Source organism: Puma concolor, chromosome F2 (assembly GCF_028749965.1).
Source record: "Puma concolor isolate L17-30 chromosome F2, mPumCon1.1.hap2, whole genome shotgun sequence".
NCBI lineage: Eukaryota > Metazoa > Chordata > Mammalia > Carnivora > Felidae > Puma > Puma concolor.
In genome coordinates this window covers 75,992,261-76,007,000 of record NC_141684.1, presented here as the reverse complement: position 1 = coordinate 76,007,000, position 14,740 = coordinate 75,992,261, and the positions used below count along the sequence as shown (strand labels likewise).

The 14,740-nt window shown below is 38.5% G+C and overlaps 1 protein-coding gene across 2 annotated transcripts in view; it reads left to right on the top strand.

Moving 5' to 3' along the window:
- TGS1 (trimethylguanosine synthase 1) overlaps positions 1-14,740 on the top strand; it is a 44,433-nt gene that overhangs the window by 13,253 nt on the left and 16,440 nt on the right. For both annotated transcript variants that reach the window (XM_025922676.2, XM_086695209.1), the window contains exons 5-10: positions 652-769; positions 2,243-2,329; positions 4,414-4,588; positions 6,750-7,056; positions 9,619-9,774; positions 11,388-11,531. In XM_025922676.2, the coding sequence (XP_025778461.1) occupies positions 652-769; positions 2,243-2,329; positions 4,414-4,588; positions 6,750-7,056; positions 9,619-9,774; positions 11,388-11,531 (987 nt within the window). The remainder of the gene's footprint in view (positions 1-651; positions 770-2,242; positions 2,330-4,413; positions 4,589-6,749; positions 7,057-9,618; positions 9,775-11,387; positions 11,532-14,740) is intronic.

Here is a 14,740-nt window from a genome sequence, read left to right as displayed (position 1 = left end):
GGTTGCGTATTCTCCTGAAATAGTCTGTGCCTACACAATCAAAGTATCCCATTGCCTACACTACAGACAACTCTCCATTTCTAGTTCCCCCTACTCACTCTGTGCCAGTCTGAAGAAATACAGAACAAAGACAGGTGCCTCAGTCAGAGCTGCCACAAGTTTAAAAGCATTCTTTTTAAATGATGGTGCTTACCTTTCTGTTACTTGCATTGTCAATTTAAGGGCTATATTAGAGACCAATGTATTTGCTTCTTAATAAGGAGTAATCATTTTTCTGAAAACGCTGTATTCAGAGTCATGTAAGTTAAAATTCGGTCAAATGTGATAGCTGTTAGTGTGTGTGATTAGAAAGCTTTCATAAAAGTAACTGGATTAATTTATGTAGATTTGGACAGCTATGAGGAAAAAGTTTTCGTTTGCTTTCTAAGTAGTTAGATCATGGAAACTTTAATAGATAGGCATAGCTACAATTTTACGCTCAGACTCTGCATGTGGATACACAAAATAGGTCAATTCGATCTGGCGCTGTGCCTGACATGCGCATATAGGTCATTGCAAGAAAGGCAGTAAAGTATTTGATCGCCTTTGCAAAAGGCAGAGGAATTGTCAAACCAAGGAGAGAACTCCACTGCAATATCTCTGCCTCTTTAGATTCACAGGACTCTTCCGAAGCAAACGCAATCAGAGAAAGACCACGCTCCAACAGTATTGATGGAGACGAGAGTGAAGAAGATCCACCTGAACATAAGCCAAGCAAACTCAAGAGGAGGCAAGTAACACATTACCTCCGTCTCCACAGTGGGGTAGCAGAAGCACTTGTGTCCATGAGGGGGTGGCTGTAAAGCATTTGTTATATTACAGTACTTACTGTTAGTCCTGGAGAAAAGGAGAAAAGATGAGACGTACTAGCCTCGGAACACGGTCAAATCCCAGCAGTCAAATCCCACAGTTTCTTGTCTATAAAATGGAACCAATGCTTTTTTTAATGAGATCGTTAGGAAGACTAGAACTAGCATGTAATATATCTGATGGGAGTGTCAGTAGGTGACAGCTTTTAATAATGTATCCATAGATATGGTTTCTCTCAAGGACGTTCTGGTTTTTTCTTCAAAAATCTAAGTATATGTTATCACAGAATTTTATGCTAAAAGACCTCAAGTATCTAATGCTCTTAATCTGTACATGGGAATATTAAGACAAAATGAGGGTAAGTGCTTTTGCCCAGAGTTACATAGCAAAACAATGGCAGTTCCAAGGCTGATGCCCAGACCAACTCTTCTGGAGGCAGTGCTCTTCTAGTATACTATCGATATGTAAAATAAAGTGACAAGTAACACAGGTTGGATACAGTCAAATGCTAATTCTGTAAGATACAAGGAAAGGACGGATGTTACAGAACTTAGATGTCAGCTAAAAACATTTTATTTCTGTGACAGGATGTGAAGTGTTCCACATATGACTTTTATGTTAACATACAGCTTCTAGAAAAAATAATATGCAAACTTTGGGGGCCCAGTAACCTAGTACTTTCATAAAAGCATGCCTCCATTGTGTTCCTTCTACATGGTTCGCAGTGCTTGTTAATTCCTCCCTAAGTGCCCGGAAGCAGAGACTCTGTGTGTTCTTACATTTCTGGGATGTAGTAGGTCCACCATAAATGTTCAGTGAGCTTAATTTAATTTGTAAGAATTATTTCTCCCCATTTTCTCTTAGTACTATCACGTACGTCATAGGGGTCACTGGGAGGTATCCCCATTAGATCAGTGATCATGGGTTACTTGATAACACACTTGAATCACAACCTTATTCTTCATATATTTTTTAAAGTTTTTGGTTGGATTGATACTTCTCAAATGTTTTCTTCTTTGTTTTTGAGGAAAACTTCTAAAGGTAACATTCTAGGAGCTTAGTTGAAGGCTGTAGTTTTTACAGGTGTTCTTCCAAAGGCAGATGGAGAGATCTGTATTCGTGCCATGTTCAAGAGTAGAGAGAGTTACTTGACAAAGTTTAGGATGTGAGTGCTTTTTGCTGTGTTCCAAATACTGCTGAGTACTTTATCTTATTTGGAAAATCTGATTAAAGTACTCTTTCCTGTCTTCGTGGATTTGTGAGCTGGAGCTGTGGTTGACTGTTGTGATTAGAAAGTGTGTGTAGATTGACTCTGTGTACCTTTTGATATTTTCATTAACTGGTGGCCTCTAGATATAATGGTTTATCACTGTTTTACCTTTTGTTTGTTTAGCCACGAGCTGGACGTCGATGAAAACCCAGATTCAGACTTTGATGACAATGGTTCCCTTCTGGGATTCAAGCATGGCTCAGGACAAAAGTAATTATGTATAAATACTGTTGTTTTCCCAAAATTGTAACACTTCAGCTGTCTTAACGTTCTCTGATAGCTAATGATAGTTATAGATTTGATAGCATTTGAGATAATATAGTTAAAACACTAACCTCTCTTGTAGAGAGATCACCACACATTTGCTATATTCACATACATCGTTTACTCAGTTGCACTTCATACAATCCAATATCGTTATTACAGTTTCATAGATAAAGCAGTGACTTGGTTGGGATCATATCATTTCCTAGGGAGAGGATACAGGGCAAGGTTTTGAGACTTCTAAGCAACCCTGACTTATCAGTGCTCACACAATTATCTAATCCTTGTGTGTTTAATTGATTACCCTGTATGTACTTCTGGGTTCTTCCTAAGATTTAGGCGTGTTCCTTTGAGGTTCTTCCCAAGTTATTGTGTGTACCAATAGTTCATTCCTTCATACTGCTGAGTAGTATTCCGTTGTATGGATGTACCATAGTTTCTTTAACCATTCATCTATTAAAGGACATTTGGACTATGTATGGTATTTGGCTATTACAAATAAACTGCTGTGAACATTTATATACAGAAGGTGTAAGTTTTCTCTGGTATTAAATGTCCAGGCATTAAATATAAGAAAAGTGAAGGGCTTATTGCATATACCATGAAGACCAAACTGAGTATTTAAGGCACATTAAAGACCTACCATTTATGTCAACATGCACCAGTGATTTAAACCAAGATTAAGGTCTTTGATGTTTCTAAGGGTTGAGACTTACTTTGTTAGTTGTGCAGTTTTAGCTGATACCTACATATTGTGAAGTCAGCAAGGAAAGGACACAGATCTCAAAGTTGACTTATAAATTGAATCCAAATCGGTTAAGGATTACATGCTCATAATACTATAAATATTTTTTTAATTATCAATTATCTCTCCCTTACGGTACTTGAAGGCAGTTGCCGTTGGTATAATTATTTAAGGTTAAAGATCACAAAGATGAGTAATATAAAATGTCTTCTTGATAGTGCCATGTTTAAATTCCTGACAGAATTTATTTCTACCCACATGTAATTTTATTGAGAAATTACTTGAGTGGCTCTTGCTAGGATACATCCCTGGAGATTTATTCTGTGACCTGGGATTTAACTTAACTATTCTTCTGTTTAGGATTCCCAGTTCTACTTAGAAGAAAAGGATAAGGGGGACCTGAGTGGCTCAATTGGTTAAGTGTTCCAACTCTTGATTTCCCAACTCTTGAGATCGGGTCACGATCTCATGGTTATGAGATCGCGTTGGGCTTCACGCTGGGCATGGAGCTTGCTTAAGATTCTCCCTCTTGCTCTGCCCCTCTTCTGCTTGTGTGCTCCCACTCTTTAAAAAGAAGAAGAAGAAGAAAAGGATAAAATGGACTTTTTTATAAAGTTTATAATATGGCTAGAAGATAACACCTGATATTTAACACTAAACTGTTCAGGAGTTTGTAAGTGCTAAATTGTATATTACACTTTAAGTTTCTTATAGTCTGTGGGAGAAGTACTTAAATAAGGCTTGATATAGTCATAGAAGTCTTTGTAGCAGATCTTGATCTTTTAAGACTAGAAAAATTCAGATGGTTAGATCAGCAGATATTTTCTAGTTATTTTGTTAATATGGGTTTGCTTCTTGGGTAAGCTCAGATTAATTTAGGTTAAGAAGTCAGTGACCACTTTTAAAATAATTGAAGTCCAGGTATGTATGTATGAAAGAGCTTTGGTATCATCTCACCATGAGAAAAGATTATATTTCCCTGGTGTGCAACGGGGTTACATGTTTCTGCGATTTCTTTATTACATTTTACTATGTAATACCTGCTTTCTGCTATATATAAGGTATGTTGATACTCCCAACTGATGTTTCAGATTTACTCAAAATTAACATACAACTCCTATGCATTTGAACTTTATTTCATAATTTTTATAATTTAGAAAAGAAATTAAAATGGTGGCTGCTAATCGAAAAATAGTGAAAATTGTCCATTTTATTCTCTTTTCATATAAGAAAACAAACTCACAGAACTTAAGGTTTGAGTCATCTTCCTTTGGTTTGGTCACAGATATGGTGGAATTTCAAATTTCAGTCATCGGCGGGTCAGATACTTGCAGAAGAATGTGAAGTATAAGTCAAAGTTCCTGGACATGAGAAGACAAATAAATATGAAAAACAAACACATCTTCTTTACTGAAGAGTCAGATAAAACATTTTTCAAGAAAAGCAAAGCTTTGACTAAGGTCTGTATAAATTTTGTTCTATATTTACAGATAGAATCTCATTTTGTGAGCTTGACTCAAATGGTATTCAAATGGAAATCCTGCTTCTAGCAGATATAAAGGTGCCTAAAATTCTCTTCCCCTTGCTTCCTAAAAGCATATAGCATGTGAACTAAATTTGAAAAAGAATAAGTTGGTAGTAATGTTATGTTTTGAAAGCTATAAAGTATCTGGGAAGATAGATAAAATTGCCTTGTATATGTAGTAACAGTGAGACTTTCTCATCTGCTTCAGGCTAAGTAGGATCCTGGAAGTCAATTTCTAGTACAGCTTTTATTGTAAGTGTTAATTACGAGATCATCCAGAGGCGATCAATTAAACATTGCACTATGGGGCGCCTGGGTGGCTCAGTTGGTTAAGCGTCCAACTTCTGCTCAGGTCATGATCTTGCGGTTTGTGAGTTCGAGCCCCACATCGGGCTCTGGGCTGACAGCTCGGAGCCTGGAGCCTGCTTCGGATTCTGTGTCTCCCTCTCTTCTCTGCTCCTCCTCCACTTGTGCTCTGTCTCTCCCTCTATCAAAAATAAATAAAAAATGTTAAAAAAAAAAAAAACAATTTAAACATTGCACTAACCAGTTCATCCTAATGGTCTCCTGCGAATTTAGTGATTTACACTGTTAACTGGAGTGTTCACTAGAATATTCGTGTCCCCTCTCTTGGACTCTGCTATACCTGCTGTGCCAGCACCTGAAAAACAAAAGTAATTAGAATAGTTTTTGCTTGGTTTGATGAGTGATACTTTTCTGTTGGGGGGTGGTGGGCAGGGAGGACACCTTCTCATGAGTGAAACCTTTGTATCATTGTATTAGTCACTTCTCCAGCAACTCCTTTGGACAACAGAACAAAATCTCAGATCCTGTAATGACTTTGTTTTACCCTTAAGTTACATTATCCTTCCTAACTTCAGCATTCTTCCAAAACATGCAACAGACTTATGTTGCTGCCTTCATGTTTTCCTTTTCATTTTAGATTGGTTGGTTGCTAGTGATATTTTAATATTTTAGTGGCCCTGGTTATGTCTGGAACACATTTCCCACTTCAGGTCAGTCAGTCCTATAGAACTTTTTATTTGTTGGATGTGATTGCCCCTATACATCCATCTGTAGACAAAGCAGAAACATACCTGCTATGTATTGACAAGGAAAAAAAGAAATATGGCTGTTGTGTCCTTAGGTATCTGTTTGATACACAGGCACAGTCCCCTTGAAGATTCTGGGTTTGTCTATGCTCATCTTCCAATTTCCTAACTCTTAGGAGGGTCATGAACTCTGTTATGAAGAATATTCTTATAGGGGCATCTGGGTGGCTCAGTTGGTTAAGCATCTGACTCTTCATTTCAGCTTAGGACATAATCTCATGGTTTGTGGGTTTGAGCCCTACATTGGGCTTTGCACTGACAGTGCAGAACCTGCTTGGGATTCTCTCTCCCCCCCCCCTCTCTCTGCCCCTCCCCCTCTCAAAATAAATAAGCTTAAAAAATTTTTTGTTTAAAAGAATATTCTTGTTACAGAAGTTTGCAAGGAAGTTACCTGACCTTATTAACATTTCTAAGAAACCTACTTTTTAGGAATCCTTTTTACAGGCTTCACTCCGTTAAAGGGCAGTTTGCATTGCTCTTTTTCTTCAGATGGGCACTAAATCTTTTTAGAGTTTATCTTTGATGCTGAGTACAATTTAACATAGACTATAGCCTCAGCCATTGAAGAAAGGCCTGTATGATTGGAAAAGATAACATTAATGACAGTAATAAGTGGGTACGTGTGTAATGGCAATATCACATAGTATGGTTATATTGTCAGAAGCCTCTATGGAAAGCTACTGGAACAGTTCAGCTTTATCCTCTTAGTGCTAATTGATTACAGGAAAGTCACCACCTTGTGTTTAAGCTGATATCTTCTTCCTTTTAAAGAAATCTTTAATAAGGTCATGGTATGTCCAGATAAGAAAATTGTGCAGTTAGCTCAGAATTACTTTTTGCATAATTAGCTTATATGATACAGTGTACTTATTGGAGCTAATAATTATGACTCAGCTTCTCAGTGAAGTCCAAATGGTCAAAGCAAGTAGGACTATTCTGTGCAATTTGGAATTAATTCGTGCTTGTGATGACTGACAATTTCAGGTAGAAAAATTTCTAAAATGGGTTAATGAACCAATGGATGAGGAAGCATCACAGGAGTCAGTTTCTCATGACAACGTGCAAGACACGTGCACAAGCAGTGATTCAGAGGAGCAAGAAATGTCTGTTAAAAAAGGCGACGACCCACTTGAGACGAGCAGTCAAGAACCTGGAAAGTGTCACGCCGTGTCTTCAGCTGGTGAACTGGAAACAGAAAAAAATGAAGGAGACAGCACAGTAACAGCTATTACACATCAGGAAGATTGTGTTACTCAGATTACACCAGACTCTCTACAGGTCGACACTGAAGGTAAGACTGTGCTTCAACTTGCTGATGAATTTGCATAATGTGCTTCCTTAGCTGTCACTTGTTAACCGTCTATACGTAAGGATGCACCGCTATTTTACTTTATTGTATTTTATTTCATTTCATTTCATTTTATTTTATTTTGAGGTGGGGGTAGAGCACGTGTGCACACACGGGGAGGGGCAGAGAGAGAATGTGGGGCTCGATCCCACAACCCTAGGATCATGACCTGAGCCGAAATCAAGAGTCAGACAGCTAACTGAGCCACCCAGGCGCCTCTCACCGCCATTCATTTTCAAGTAGAGAGGATGCACAGTAAGTGTAAATGTGCTAGTGGCTATGGTTTGGCACCAGAAGACTACACTCTTGGCTGAACAAGCGTGATGAGATAAAAGGGCGCACATGTGGGAAAACTGAGTGTCTCTGTTCCACTAAGATTGGTCTCTGCCACTACCCTCTGCTCCCTGGGCTAAAAGTGACTGGCAGTCCCTTTTATCCCTCTTGAAATTTGGTATTGCTCTGGTGTTCCTTTTAATAATTCTTTTTATTTTGGGGCGCCTGGCTAGCTCAGTCGGTTAAGCGTCCAACTTTGGCTCAGTTCGTGATCTCGCAGTTCGTGAGTTTGAGCCCAGCATCGGGCTCCATGCTGACAGCTCAGAGCCGGGAGCCTGCTTCAGATTCTGTGTCTCCTTCTCTCTCTGCCCCTCCCCTGCTCACGCTCTTTCTCTCTCTCTCTCTTTCAAAACTAAATAAGGATTAAAATAAATTTTTTTTTTAATATTGAGGAAAATACCTCATTTGAATCTTGATTTGTGTGTGTGTGTATGTGTGTAGAGAGCTGTATTCTTTGTATCACATACTCCTTTGCCTTTCTAAAAAGCATACTAAAGGTAGTTTAAATTTTTTTTATTGTCATGTACAACTGATGTTCATATGGTACTTGCAGATTTCATGTGCCTTATTTTCATTTAATCTTTAAAATAGGTAGATGGAATTATCCCTATTCTATAAATACAGAAAGTAAAGCCCAGAGAAACTAAGAAATTTGCCTGAGATCACACAGCTAGTAGGTGGCATAGCTAGGACTCAGTACCAGGTTGTCTGATTCCTCAGTCCCATTTCCCCCCTGCCGCTTCCCTACTTCCCTAATTACCTCATGTCACAGTGCTGGTAGTTCTCACCTGGGCCCATACCACCCACCTCAGGGGCATTTGGAAGGTGTTGGCTGTTAGAATGACCTGGAGGTAGGGGCATTTAGTACTTGGGGTTAACCTTCTGTCGTGTATAGGATGATCTTGCACAATAAGGAATTGTTCATTCAAAATGTTAGTGTTGATGACACCTTATGCTATTTGCAATGACCGGATGACGTATTAAGACATAGTTCTATCCTTGAGAATCATTGAAGCAGTAGTTTTATTTGTCATCATCAATTCTTCTCATTATGTCTAGCTGTGATAATGCTCTAAGTTGCTATTTCTGATCTCAGAACTGAGACAAGATAACCAAATTAATAAAAATTGTTTAAGAAAAAAGTCCGTCGCAGGGTGCCTGGGTGGCCCAGTCGGTTAAGCATCTCACTTTGGCTCAGGTCATGATCTCACAATCGTGTTCTGTGCTGACAGCTCAGAGCCTGGAGCCTGCTTAAGATTCTGTGTCTCGGGACGCCTGGGTGGCGCAGTCGGTTAAGCGTCCGACTTCAGCCAGGTCATGATCTCGCGGTCCACAAGTTCGAGCCCCGCGTCGGGCTCTGGGCTGATGGCTCGGAGCCTGGAGCCTGTTTCCGATTCTGTGTCTCCCTCTGTCTCTGCCCCTCCCCCGTTCATGCTCTGTCTCTCTCTGTCCCAAAAATAAATAAACGTTCAAAAAAAAAAATTAAAAAAAAAAAAAAAAAAAAGATTCTGCGTCTCCCTCTCCTCCCCTGCTCACACTCTGTCTCTTGCTCTCCCAAAAATAAATAAAACATTTAAAAAAAAGAAGAAAAAGTCCATCTTTGAATGAATGAGATCCTTTTCTGTTAACATTAAAGCCATGACCTATTTTAATTTCCTTTAGGTCATAGGATCTTCAGGTCATGTCTGTGTTCAGAGGATTGACCAAGTTAGGACTCAGTCAGTCCTTGGGAGGTTTTATTTTAACGAAGGGAAGAACAATGTTTGGATTTCTATAATTGACCGACTAAAGTAGTACCTTATCTAACAGAAGTAATAACTTTTATACCTATGTAGTATCTGTACACATCCCCTAACAATCTTGAGAAGTAAGTAGATAAAATACTATTCATTCATTCCTTTTGAGGAATTAAAAATTGGATCTTAGTGAGCCTGGGTTTCTTTATTTACCAAGCCCAGGCAAGTTATAAACAGCAAAACAGAAGCTGTCATGTAAAGTCAGTGCTATGTGCATCAGGCCCTCCTGCTTTTCCAGGGGTGCCGTTGCACACATGTTCTGGAGTGCATTCCCAAATTGTAAATATTGAATGTGGGTATACTTTTAGATAAATTCATCTACGATTTCCTTTTTTTCATAGTGAGCATCTGTATTTTTTATATTCTTTTATTTTAGCTGAAAGTAAAAAGAAGAAGAAGACAAAGAAAAACAGGAACAAAAAGGTAATTGGCCTGCCTCCCGAGATAGCTGCTGTTCCTGAGCTGGCAAAGTACTGGGCCCAGAGATACAGGCTCTTCTCCCGTTTTGATGATGGGATTAAATTGGACAAAGGTAAAATATATGTGGGGGGTTTTTTGACACTATTTTGAAATAATTTCAAAGTTACAGAAACGTGGCAGGAATAGTAAAAATTTCATAATGCCCTTTACCCATATCTGACTGCTTGGTAACACTTTGCCACGTTTGCTTTATCATTCTGTGTGTGTGTGTTTCTGATCCAATCGCTCCTACCCCTTAATACTTGCGTGTGTGTTTTCTAAGAACAAAGATACTTTATGTAATGGTGATAAAATTACAAATTGAACCTTGCTGCAATATTCTATTCTGCAGTCCAGACTGCAGTTTCATCTGTTACCCTAATCATGTCCTTTATGGCGTTTTTTCTTCCAGTTGAGGACCACATATTGCATTTAGTTTTCATGTTGTTTTCTTTTCCTTTCATCTGGAATAGTCCCTCAGCCTTTTTGTTTTTCTTGACTCTGACATTTTCCAAAGAAAAGTAGCCAATTATTTTCTACAGTGTCTCTTAGTTTGCGTATATATGTATTTTTAAAACTTCACATTCAGGTTTAATCTGGATTTGTGGCATTTTAGGATGGATAGCAAAAAGTCAATAGACTATTAAGCAGAACATCTGATGAAGAAATACCTAGTGCAGAAGGTGTAATTTAATGAATTAACTCTGGAAGCGGAGTTCTTCTGTGAGTGTTCCTGCTATGTCTGGAACACCTTCCTTCATTCATTTCTCCAAATTGATGCTTATTTTCATATCGGGGCTCCCTAAACATTGGTCCTTATTGACTGTCAAAATCAGGAGACTTGATCTGGGTAGAATTTTGGGTTCTGTGAACCTCTTCTAATAATTTACAAAATGTTGTGTTTGTTGTGTATTGAAGAGAGTACATAGGAGTTTGTTTGGAGAAATGAGGCTGGATAAAAAAGCTTTCTAATTCTATAAAAGGAATTTATATTTGTATTCTTCCAACAATGAGGAGCCATTTAAAGTCTTGGTAAGGAAAGAGAACAGGAAAATTGGTGCATGATTTTGTTCCAGAGAAATAAATTTCTGAAAAAAAATGTTAATTTTTTCTACTGGGAAAGGAAGTCAGTATCCTCTTTCTTCTGGAGTGGGCATAGGACCCCGTTTCTGAAAACGAAGAGGGGTCTATTCCTACAGCTTTGCATCCTTTTGCTGTCAGCTTCTTGCTTTTCCTGACCCTTTTGAAATGTACACATTTTTCCAAAGTGTCAAGTACAAATCTGGCTCGATAGTTCCCTGTTAGAAATAAAGTAATCCGGAAACTCAGTGGGGTCTGGGGAGTTGGCCAGTTGAATAGAGCAACTTTCCATTTTCCTTAATAGTCATTAATACTTCAAACAGAAAAACTAAAGTTGCATTCAGTTATTAGAAGTATATTATAAAAGCAACAGGCAAGAATTGAGATGGTTGCTTCCGTGCAAATCGGGAATGGGAATAGTACTGCTTTTTATAACAAGCTCTACTGAACTTTCTGTAAAAAAAACGAAGCAATTTATAAGTTCTTGAAAAGAGAAACTAGATCTTGTTCGGGTATAGCATATATAGTAATGTTTGCTGTGATGTTTGTGCTCGGGTTGGCTTCTTGAAATTGAACCATCTTCATCCGGATGCTCTTCCTCTGCAGAGGGCTGGTTTTCCGTGACCCCTGAGAAGATTGCTGAACACATTGCTGGCCGGGTCAGCCAGTCCTTCAAGTGTGACATTGTAGTAGATGCATTTTGTGGAGTCGGAGGAAATACCATTCAGTTTGCCTTAACAGGAAAGAGAGGTAATTAGCCGACAATGGAAGAAAGCGATTTATTTTCCGTTTGTTTGAGTTAAAAAGTTTCATTTTGCTTTAGCCTATGATGTTGTATATAATTAGCAACATAACCCCAAATATCCAAAATAATAATAGCAGGGCGCCTGGGTGGCTCAGTCAGTTAAGCATCTGACTCTTTAGTTCGGCTCAGGTCAGGGTCTCACAATGAAATCGAGCCCCGCATTGGGCTCTGTGCTAACAGCACAGAATAAGTAAATAAACATTTTTTAAAAATACATAATAATAATAATAATAACAACAACAACAACAGCATATATCAAGCCATACACCCTGTATCACGTACTAGTATAAGTGCTTAATATGTATACATTTATTAGTCAGCAGTCTTGTGAGGTATATCTTTTACTATCTGTGTTTCACAGATAAACAGAAAAATAGAGATGAAATAATTTGCCCAGGATTACACAGACACAGCTTGGTGAAGCCAAGATTAATAACATTATAGAAAACCAACAATTCTGAAATGGGAAGGCCTTCTTTAGAAGAAGAGTGGACAGAGAGTACCTGCTTTGCCACCTCTGTGACTTTGGACATCATTTAACCTCAGTTTAAAGGAGACCTTAAATTGAGATAACGTCTGTAGTACCTTTCAGCTTTAACATCATAAGACTCTAAAAATCTTTCAAGTGTTAGGTCCTCCTCATGTTTGACTTTGGAATCCCGGGAAAGAAAACCTCTATTGCTGTATATCTACCAAGAACTTTGTCAAGTAGGTAGTACATGTGCTGTTTCCCAGGGAAAAGAAAGCTTTATAAAATTGAACAATCTGCCCAAATTGGCATAGCTGAGTCATGAAGCCAAGGTTTTTTTTCTGGTATCCCTGTTCTTTCTAAATTCTTTTGAAAGCGTAGTATCAAAGACATCAATTGTTGAGTCATACTCTGAAGATGCTTTTTTTTCCCCGACATCTTTCTATGATACATGTAGTTTCCATTTCAGTGAATTAAGGTTAAGTCTCATTAATTTATATGAAGTTCTTAATGTTGACTAGGAAAGCATGATTCTGGAAGCCTAATATAGAAGCTAAAAATCATGAAGGAAAACTTAACATTGATTTTAAGACCCATGCTGATGAACTGTGACCCTTATTTAATCATGCTCCAGGGCATGGCATTGCCCACCTTATATGGTCTCCCAATAGCCTGAATGAAAGTTGTTTTCAGAGTTACTGGAATAGGAATTATTTTCTTGTTTTCCTTGAATTCATTATTTACTCTGCAATTTCTTCTCTGCACTTGCCAGATAAACCATTCCTGTGAGCTCAAATCAGTGTACATTGCATGAAAATGATTTTTCAAAATCATTGTCAACTTGGTCTCAAGTTGTCAACTTGGTCTTCATTTTGATATTGCATCATAACATGACAATTAAAATATCCGCCCTCCGGGGCGCCAGGGTGGCTCAGTCGGTTAAGCGTCCGACTTCAGCTCAGGTCACGATCTCACGGTCCGTGAGTTTGAGCCCCGCGTTGGGCTCTGGGCTGATGGCTCAGAGCCTGGAGCCTGCTTCCGATTCTGTGTCTCCCTCTCTCTCTGCCCCTCCCCCGTTCATGCTCTGTCTCTCTCTCAAAAATAAATAAACGTTTAAAAAAATAAAATAAAATAAAATATCTGCTCTCCAATAAAGCAGCAAATAGATCTGGATATTTTTTCAAATACTATGGAAACTGTCCATATTGTAGATTTGTATTTCTTTGAATATAGGTCCGTAGCCAAGGCTTTCTGCAGCTTAGTACACATTTGGTAAAGGAAAATGTCCAATGTGGGTCCCACGCTAAAGGAAGTCTATTTCTGGCATGTTCTCCCAGATCCAGCTTTCATCAAGGCGCCTTAGGGTCTTTTAATCACTCACGCTTACAGGTAGCCAGCTTCTGGGAGGAAAGGGAAGCAGATAGCGAACACCATGCCTCTCTGGTACTGTCATGACCTGGCTTCTGTCTTTGTAGCATCTGGAATGGAAAGCCTAGGACCCCTCAAGCCTGTTCAGCGTAGTGGTGTCCTGTGACCTGTTTCCCAAACAAGCAGCAACAGCTCGCAGATGCTCTAATGTTAGTTATAGGTACTGCTCCGTGCTAGGGGATTCAAAACATTTGAAGTATAATTGATTGTGTGCTTACATATCTCTATGTGTGTTGATATATATATATATATATATATATATATATATATATATATGTATACACACACATGCACGTAATCATTCTTCAGCTGAATATATATGAATCCACACACATACGTGTACGTGCCCATACACATATGAGAAAATAGCGTTGTGTATGACTGACATGATCCCTTTGTGCCATTGCTTCCTTCCACTCAGATGGTTGTGGTCTATGCATCTACTCACCTGAGCGTTAGAGAATCCACAAGGTTTTGCATTTTGCCGTTAAAAGATTTTTTCCCTCTCTATCTACTTCAGTATCCTTGCTATTCAATAGAATTTTCTGTGATGATGGCAGTGTTCTGTATCTGCATTGTCTAGGTATGATAGCCACTAGCCACATGTGGCTATTGAGCATTTAAAATGTGGCAGGGTGACTGAGGATCTGAATTCTTTATTTCATTTTAATCAATTTAAAGGTAATAGCCACATATGGCTGGTGGCTACCATTATTGGACAGTGCAGTTCTACATAATGTCATCCAACGTTTGTCGGCATTTCATTTACATAATAGATTGAGTGCTTACATTCTGTTAGGCCTAAAAATAAAACAGCCTCTAGGAGAATGTAGATGAAAACGTGAGAATTGATTGAGTATATTTGATGTTGAAAATCATTTTTCCCCATTGAGTTTTTGATGTTGTCGGCATATCTTTCCATCTGTCTCTATACTACAAGTGGAGCAGATTGAACAGCTAAAAAGGACATTTTCATCTTTTTTGTTATGAACGTTAGCTTATTTAGAACAGAAAAATAGCATTGTAAATGCATAATTTTCAACACGTAATTGGAGCTCGTATACATTGTTCAAGTGATTATTTAGTGCATTATTTCTCAAAAGTGTTAACAAATTTTGAAACCGGCATTTTGTAGAAAACAACTGTGTTTCCATGACAACCATGGTGTATGCATTAGGGTTCCACTTAGACCTTGCAAATATAAAATATTGCCACGAGCACACTGGTGCACGTACAGGTGCACTTGAGTTATTTGCT